This window comes from Phalaenopsis equestris, unplaced genomic scaffold, assembly GCF_001263595.1.
Source record: "Phalaenopsis equestris unplaced genomic scaffold, ASM126359v1 Scaffold000372, whole genome shotgun sequence".
Lineage (NCBI taxonomy): Eukaryota > Viridiplantae > Streptophyta > Magnoliopsida > Asparagales > Orchidaceae > Phalaenopsis > Phalaenopsis equestris.
Genome location: NW_018164814.1, coordinates 1,432,306 through 1,442,041, shown reverse-complemented (window position 1 = coordinate 1,442,041; position 9,736 = coordinate 1,432,306). Strand labels below are relative to the sequence as shown.

Sequence of the window (9,736 nt, the reverse complement as noted above, 5' to 3'; positions counted from 1 at the left end):
ATAAAGGCTTAAAAAACACCTTTAAACACCCAGAAAAGCCATCATTTCATCAGTGCAGGATAAATCTGCAATGTTTTGTGAGAGAGAGAAGTTTAAGCGAGAAAAAATGCAGAGCAGAGAATTGCATGAAAGCATTCATTCAAATGAAGGCAAATTGATAACATCAGATTCAAATAAAAATACATTCTGCATAAATTTTTTAAGTGCCAAAAATTCAGCAAAAATTCAGAAAAAAAAAAAAAAACAGATAGTTGGGGATGATAATCTTCTAAGCTTTGATAGCATACTTCCTCAACGGAAAATACAACTCCTTTTTCTTCTGCCGTTCAGTCTTCAGTGAGGCCTGCCCAAATATGAACACATACAAACACACACCATTATTACTATAAATATTACATAATTTAAATGATATTAATCAATTTTAATAATAGAGACCTGTTCATGTTCGATCGACTCTAAAAGCTTTTGCTCAAGATATCTTCCAGGTATAATAAAATTAAAGAGTTTAGTTATTGATAAAGTTGACATCCCGGAAGAATTATGGAAATTTACAGACATGCCCACACAATTCCGATGAACTAACATATCTAACATCTAAACTTTGATATTTGCATTTATAATATTTTCTTGCCATAATCCCATGCATAAAAGGGTTTATTTTAAACAATGGCAGTATGTTTGATATGATATTAATGTAAATATGAAAGTTTAGGTGTAAGATATGTAAATACATTATAATTCTGTGGTATGTAAACACCCCAAATAATTAAGGAGTCTAATTTCAAAGAAACTACATCATTCCTCCCTCCCACCCACCCACCAAGCTAAAGCCTTCCCTTTATTTCTTTCAAAGACCCCAATGACTATCATAAACAAAAGCCACCATCATCATGCATGTGATATGCCACAACAAATTTCAGATCCTCAAAACTAATAATGTAAGAGAATATTTCAATTTCATCATTGGGTCATATCTTTCAAAAAACCATATCATCCATATGAGTTCATGTATTGATGTTCCACAACAAAATGTGATAGCTGAGAGAAAGAACAAGCATCTCCCTGAGGTATCTCACTCAATTATGATTTCTCATCAACTTACAAAATATCTTACTTACAACAACATACCCTATCAATCGAATGCTTAGTTGGGTACTAAACTTCAAAACACATTTTTATGTTTTGATGATTATCTATCCTTACATTAGAACTTTCTCTAATGTACCACTGAAAATCTTTGGGTGTGTTTCTTTATTCACATCCATTCCCAAATAATCAAAAACTAGACTATAAATCTATAAGTGTATTTTTTCTTAAGTGTGTCTCCTACAAAATGAGATATAAGTATATTACTTTCCTGTTACTAGAAAATACCGCTTCACAGATGTCACATTTTTTAAAAATATATCCTACTACCTCAACTCTAATGCTTAGAGAAAGGGTACAAATTGACATCAATTTTGGAATGCACTTGATTATGCATACACGGTCTCACCACCTACTCCACCTAGCCCCCCTATCATCAGTGTGTCGGGATAGGCATTTTATCTCTGAAAAGGTTAATAGTGGTACTATACAACTAACTTATATTCCGATACACCAACAAGTTATAACCAAACCTCTTCCTTTAAGCATCTTCCTAGAGTTCATCTTCATGGACAGCTGCTTCACAAAATCAAAGAAAGAATTGATTGAAGATATCTTTGAGAACACATTTCTTAGTTTATATTCACTTCTTAATTTAAGTTTCATTAATTTTATTTTAGAGTTATTTCCTTTCCTAATTTAAACTAGTCAAATTTGATAAGTTGTAAATTAGGGAAGATCATTCTCTTTCTCTCTCTCTCTCTCTATATATATATATGTACCCTACATGTAAATAATTGAAGAAAGTATTTTTCCTCCCAAAATTTTGTTTTCTACAAGCTTTAGCCACCACTAGCTTGAGTTCAAACCAACTCGAGCTGATTATTAAAAAAAGGCAATGATTTGAATTCTAGAGCAAAAAATTACAAATAAGAAATGAGCAATTAAAAGAGAAAAGCAATGAAACACTAACAAAATAAAGAATAAAAATAGATCTTTTAAATACTTATAATAATTTTATTTTAAGCTCTTTATATATAATTTTAAGTGTACAATGATCTCAACCCACTAGTTTTTTATCAAGTTGAAATCCTAAGAACGTCAGGTTAACTGAGCTACACCTCTAACACTAGCAACCAGGCAATTTTAAGATGATGAAACTTCATCCATCAACGTTTTGAGAGATGATTAGCATGACAACATTGAGAACAAGGAGAAAAACAACTCCCCCCATTGCGAAGGTAATGTAGGACTGTTTTCATTACAATTTTTTTATAGAAAAAAATATCTCTCGAGTTAACACCATATATTTTAAGTAGGAAGAGATGCATCATAGAGTCGAAATTTGTCATGAGAAACAATAAGGAAATTTAAAGCCCTTCAACAAGAGATAGTCAAACGTGGACGAGGATTTAATCTTCAAAAGAGGAGATGAGGAGATTGAAAGAAGTTTGGCATGGACAATGTACATATAAATTAAATCATGGAAAGACTATGTCATTGGTAGGTCCTAAGGGGTTCCTCGTCTCCACATTACAACGCAAAAAAAAAAAAAAAAAAAAAGAAGAGAGAGAGAGAAGTGCAAGGTCAGGCGACCCCAAAGTTATTTGGGTCAAACCAAACTTAGATTTTGATATCTACAGTCAATCATTCCAGTCAACCCTATCAGGGTTGACCCCTTTGAAGGTTTAATACTGTCATTGTCGGATCCCAAACCACAAATGTGAAAAGTGAAGGGTTGTGTTAGGCAGTCGACAATCAGCATAAAATTTGTCAAAAAATTATTATATTAATCATTTTGATCATTATGCAAATGCTAGGTAACTACACCGACGCCCGAATGTAATGTCAAACAAACAAAGGTTCCCACATTAGTCCATGAAACTAAAATTATGATAGGGTCTTAGAATATAAGTACTCTCACAAATCAATAAATGGAATTAGTTGATATTATGATTCATAGAAAGATAAATATCTTCTGTATTCAACAAATTAAATAGGTTGGAGAAATAAGGAAACCGATTAATTAGGTTTTAAACTTTGATATTTATATAAGAGTCACACTAGAAATGGTGTATGTGTTATTATAGATAAATGTTTGAAAGATAATGATCATAAAAATTAACAGAAATGGAGATAAAATTATAGCCCTTAAGATTGTTGTTTATTATAAAATTTTTAATATTATGAGCGCTTATGGTGTAAGTTTAAATACAAGTTTTAAAGAAAAATTATGAAATGACCTAGAAGAACAAATACAAATGATACCTCTTGAAGAAAGAAATTTTATTAGAGAAGACTTAAATGGGCATGTCGATAGAATAGCATAAAATTTTGGAAATATTCATGGTGGCTACGATTTTGGAGTGATTAATGAAGAAGATAGAGCTATATTAGATTTTGTTTTAGCATATGATCTTATTATTACTAATATTTTATTCAAGGAAAGAGATGAGCATAATATTACTCATAAGAGTAGAACTAATAAAACAAAAATTGATTATTTTCTCATGAGAATAATAGATCGTCGAAAATGTAAAGATTGTAAGATCATTCCAAGTTGAAATTTAAATACTCAATATCGATTATTAGTTCTAGATTTTATGATGAAGAGTTGTAAACTAAAGAATAATAGGAATCATTGTCATACAATTAGATGGGATAAAATTATTTTTTATGAGTAAACTTGAAGATTTCAAGATTTTGAATGTTCATGAAGAAGCAAATTCTATGTGGATAAATTAACAAGACTATTAAACAAATGACAAAAGACGTACTCAGAAAATCCAAAAAAAAAGTTACTATAAATAAAAATAGTTGGTGGTGGAATAATAATAATCAAGAAAAAGATAAAAGATAAGAATTTATATAATAAAATTTGATTTTAATGTAAAAACTTAGAGAACTAGGATAAATATAAAATGATTCGTATGGAGTCTAATAGAGCAAGCTGTGACGTTAAAAATTATGCTTTTTGTGATCTTTATACTAGATTAGATACTAAATATAGTGAAAAATATATGTATGAACTAGCCAAACAAAGAGAAAAAAAATTAAAGTTTTAACTCAAGTAAAAGGTATTAAAGATGAAAATCAAAAGATATTTTCATAGAAAAAGATATTCAACATAGGTGGAGTTTCTTGGCTTACTAAACTCTTTAATAGTATTTTAGCCCCCGTTTTTAAGAATAAAGGGGATGCACAAGAGTATGCAAATTATAGAATAAATAAGTTGATGTGTCATACATAAAAATTATGTGAGAGGGCAATAAAACATAGGTTAAGACGTACTACAAAAATTTCTCATAATCAATTTAAATTTATGTTGGGCAGGTCTACTATGGAAGTTATACATTTATGGATATGTTTGATGGAGACGTTTAGAGATAATAAGAAATATCTACATTTGATTTTTATTGATTTAGAAAAAGCTTACGATAAGACTCCAAGAGATATCCATTGGAGAGTCCTAGAGAAGATGGAGAGTTCTAGAGAAAAAAGGTATTGATATGACTTATAATCAAGTCATTAAAGATAATGTATATTAGAAAAGTTAATTGTGTTCGAAGAGGAGAATTGACCAAATATTTTCCCTTTTTAGCACGAGGGATCAGCTTTAAGCCCATATCTTTTTACTTTAGTTATGGATGCTCTTACTGGAAAGTTACAGGAGGATGCACTCTGGTGTATGCTTTTCGCTGATGATATTCTTGTGGACACGGCTAGAGAAAGAGCTTAGGAAAAATTTTAATTATCGAGGTCTACTTTGGAGTATAAAGGCCTTCGTTTGAGTAAAACTAAATCTGAATAAATGGAATGTAATTTTAGTAGTAGAACCGCTAGTGAAAGAGTTGTAACTATGGGTGATTAATTTATTAAAAGTTGTGAACATTTAGATATCTTGGATCTATTATTCAAAGTGATGGTGATATAGATGGGAATGTCATTAGTAGAATTCAAGTTGGTTGGTTGAAGTGGAGGAATGCTTCAGGCCTACTGTGTAACAGAAAAGTACCGCTTAAACTAAAAGAAAAATTTTATAAGGTGGAGGTGAGACCTGCAATGCTCTATGACGCAAAATGTTGGCCTTTAAAAGAGAAGCATAAAACTAAGAAAAGTGTTGTCGAGATGAGAATGCTTAGGTGGATGAGTTGTTTTAGAATTAGAGACAAATTGTGAAATGAATATATCTGTGATAAGGTTGTTGTTGCTTTTGTGGTAGACAAAATTAGAGAGAGCCGACTTAGATGGTTTGGTCACATTAAACGTCAACTATACGGTGCCAGAAAAGTACCGCTTAGATGTTTTAGATTCGACTTATAATAAGAAAGGCAGAGGTAGACCTAGGAAGACTTGGGCTTATTGTATTAAAAATGATCTTAATTTACTAGAACTAAATGTAAATATGACACTAAATAGGACGCAATGGAGAAAAAAGATTCATGTAGCCGACCCCACGTAGTGGGATTAAGGCTTTGTTGTTGTTGTTGTTGTTGTTGTTGTTGTTGTTGTTGTTGTTGTTGTTGTTGTTGTTGTTGTTGTTGTTGTTGTTGTTGTTGTTGTTGTTGTTGTTGTTGTTGTTGTTGTTGTTGTTGTTGTTGTTGTTGTTGTTGTTGTTGTTGTTGTTGTTATATTAAGAAAATCAGAGGTAGACAAGCATGTAAAAAAAATGATCTTAATTTATTAGAATTAAATGAAAATATGACACTCAATATGATGCAAAGAAAAAAAATGATTCATATAGCCGAACCCACTTAGTGGGATAAAGGTTTGTCATCATCGTTGTTGTTGTAACCCTATCGGCGTCAACCGTAACACACAGCATGTTTGATGGCTGAAATGTATATAGATTTTGAATGGGTTTGAGGGATGTTTTTGATGGTAGGAATGTATGCAGGTTTTGAATGGTTCTGAAGGCTATTTGATGGCTGAAATGAATGAAAATTTTAAATGGGTTTGAGGGCTGTTTGATGACTATGTTTGGTCGCTGCACTTCGACAGCATGCAAGCAGATTTTGGGTATTTTTAAAGGCTGCATTCAAGCGGCATTTCAGCAATATTTAAACAGGACATGGACTGATTAGGAAGGTTGTTGGTGGTGGGATTTGAGAAAGATTTAGATAAAGTTTATGCATGATTTCAGTAAGATAAGATGTTGTTTTCAAGTGACATTCGAAAAGGATTATGCAAGGTTTTACACAAGATTTACACTAAGTGCATAGAGAAAAAAAAAACCCAAATATTATACACCAAACTTTGATGCAAACGAAACAATGAAGTGGATCTCCTTGCAGCATTTTAGCAACCACATAGCATGCGACATCCTAATGTGACTTTTACATTGAAGAGAGAGGGAAGGTTAACTTACAAAACATGAAACACATGCTAGCATTCTACCAACAATACATATAGAAAATGGAACATGTAACGAATCAATGAAACCCAACAAACCATACCTCGAGAAAATTTAAGATTGACAAAACTTGCATGAAGCGACACGACAGAGACTTGAAAGAAAAAAAAAATAGAGAGGGCAAAGGGATATCTCCTCACCTTGCTTATGAGATACACAAATCGGAGAAACTTTCGTCGGGCGTCTTGCCTTCAAGAAGAGCGCCTGTGTGGGGGCGGCCTTCTGCGAATGGAAGAGTAAGTGAAAGGAAGAGGCTTTAATCCCTGCTCAAACCGAACTAGTAGAGCTACTTGGCGTGAGACTTGCCTTTGAGGAAAGCTCCTGAGTGGGGGAGGCCTTATGCTAAACAAAGGGGAAGGGAGAGGAAGAGTCTTTAATCCCAGCTCAAACCAAACTAGTAGAGCTGTTCGCTGCAAGAGGAATGAGAGGGAATTCAACCTTGTGAATCGCGAAGGAGGATGGGAGAGCTTAGGTTTGTTGCAAAAAGAACAGGAGGAGGGGGCGGCGGCAGAAAGAGGGCTTCAGTCTTCTTGACTGAACAGAAGAAGGTTAATTGTTTTTTCTTTTTTCTTTTTTGCTTTTATCGGGATCTTCCCTCGGAATGATGAGGGGAAACAAAGAAAAAGATAAATTTGTTGCCTTTACTTGGCGGCACAAATAGAGGCTAGGTCTAGGAGAGAGTAGGGAGCTTTTGGGTAGTGGGCGCGGGGCCTTAAAGCTCTTTTAAAACTCTCCTCCCTTTGATGAAAATCAAAGGTGGAGATGACTTAAATTTGGGCATTTAAATGCTTAATATTCAATTGTTGTGTATTTACATATCTAACAATTGAAACTTAATTGTTCACATTTATACCACCCTTCTAAATTAAAAAAAAAAAACATATTAAATCAACATACTACTAATAGCAACCCCATCTATATCAGCATCACTTTGAACAATAAACCCAACGTTCACGCCTTTTAATGACTTCATCGCCCAATGTTATAACCCCGCCACTAGATTTACTACTACTAAAATTTTATTCCATGTACTCACTTTTAGAGCTACGCAAATGAAAGGTTTTAGACTCTAAAGTTGACCTCCATAATTGAAATTTTTCTCTGAACTCTCTCCCTACTCACAAAAGGATATCATTAGTGAAAAACTCTAAAGTTGACCTCCATAATTAAAACTTTTTCATGAACTCTCTCTCTAGTCTTATCCACAAGCAGAATATCATTAGGGAAAAGAATACACCAAGGTATACTCTCTTGTAAATGTCCAGTAAGAATATTCATAACTAAAGCAAATAGAGATGTGCACAAAGCCATTCCCTGATGCAATCCAACTGAAAACAGGAAAAAAATTTGGTCAATTCAATTCTCATTGTTTTCCAACAAGTAATAGCTCTAATATAAAGGTCCTTAATAACTTGAATAAAATTAATTTTAACATCTATCTTTTCCATAAGTTTCCAAAAAACTTCTCTTAAAATTTTATCAAAGGTTTTTTCAAAATCAACAAAAATCATATCAAGATACTCCTTGATGAGAATGTCAATCTTCTAAAATGTTAGCAGAAAGAACAATAAATCTAGAATCGATGACATATTAATCCTATAATAAGGATGATAAAATTATAAAAATGCTTTTTATCTTCAATACACTTTTGTTGACAATATCTCAATGAATCCATAAAAAGTGATCTATGGATGATAATACAAAACTTTAAATCATAACTAAATCTTCAATTTTTGCGCTTAAAAAGGGGAGATTGAAGCCAAAATAGCTACAAAATGATGGTTGTAGCTTTCTAGAACCCTCGGTTTCTTATTTGAGCTCCGTAGAAACAAAATTATTTTTCCTTAAGACCCCGCGAGTAGAAAAAAAACAGGAAAGTGAAAAAGAAATTCATTTGATTTCCTATAATTCTAATATAAAACTTAATTTGCATGTCTACACAGACTGCTGGGAACAAATTTATTACTCAATACCTTAAATTTAAAGATCCCACATACCGCTCTCTTGTACAAAGTTTTCACAGCAAATCCAACTTACAGCTGTTACCAAAATTGCATACTTTGCACAACCACGAATCATGAAGCCCTAGCCTAATACCTGGCATATGACTTAAAATCTAAGAGACGACCGCACCACTATTACGTAATTTCATTGCAGATTATAGCCACAAAATTGATTTATGCTCTAAAGGATATAACAATAATCTTGAAAAAAAAAGAGATCTATAAAATTTTGAAACACAAAAAAACACCACGATTAAAGAAAACGGAAAAAAAAACAGCCAGATGAAGCCGACCTGACGCTTGGTGAGTTTACGCCTTATCGCGCGGGTCTTCTTAGGTCGGAGATCAAGCGGGAGAAACTTCTTCTTCTTGTAAGCCTCTCTAAGCGCCGCCTTCTGCTTCTGGGATATCACAGTCAGCACCTGCGCAATCGAGAGCCTCACCACCTTGCTGCAAAACATAACCATCAGGAGATGTGCGAGAAGCACAAAGAGAGAAACGACGTAAGTGAGAGAAAAAAAATTACATCTTGGAAAGCTTGTTGGGGGCTCCTCCAGTCACCTTGGCGACTCGAAGAAGAGCGAGCTCCGCTTTGAGGTCATTCAGTTGATTCAGGAGCTCCGTCTTAGACTTCTGTCGAAGTTCGTGAACCTTAATCCTTGCTGCAAAAAAAACCAGAAGACTTGCTTCAGGACTAAATCTTCGTAAAAAATTGGAAAATATGTTAGAAGAAAACGAAGACATGTACCCATCTCTTCTTCTCTGTTGCTGCGGACGACACCCGAGCGTATCGCAAAAACCCTAGAAAATGGAGGCGAAGCGAAATTTATATACGGGCTCGCAAAACCTAATTGATCTCTGCCGCGCAAGTTCGGCCCTTATTCGGCTCTTTAAAAAAAATAGAGAGCATTTACATATATAACCCTCAACTCTTCTAAATTTACCAATCTCACACTAAGGGTTAGGGGTGTAAACGAACCGAACACGAACGAACAAAGCTTGTGTTCGTGTTCGGTTCGTTTAAAATTTAGTTTGTTTGAAATAAGCTCGTGTTCGTTTCTTAACGAGCGAGCCGAACACGAACCGAACACGAGCTGTTCGCGAACGACGAGCCAGTTTGACATCCCTAATATTAATATATAAAAATAATATTATATATTAATTATATAACTTATATTATATAAATATACAATATCTATATTAGTATATTACTACTATAGTATATTAATATATT

At 33.4% G+C, this 9,736-nt stretch overlaps 1 protein-coding gene across 1 annotated transcript; it reads right to left on the bottom strand.

The window, feature by feature from the left end:
- Positions 1-224: 224 nt before the first annotated feature.
- On the bottom strand, positions 225-9,373 carry LOC110026491 (60S ribosomal protein L35). The gene is made up of 4 exons (XM_020727443.1): positions 9,251-9,373; positions 9,029-9,164; positions 8,796-8,952; positions 225-343 (listed from the first exon to the last, which is right to left on the bottom strand). Exons 1-4 carry the CDS (start codon positions 9,252-9,254, stop codon positions 269-271), a joined length of 372 nt encoding a protein of 123 aa, XP_020583102.1. The 5' UTR covers positions 9,255-9,373; the 3' UTR covers positions 225-268.
- Between the last annotated feature and the right edge of the window lie 363 nt (positions 9,374-9,736).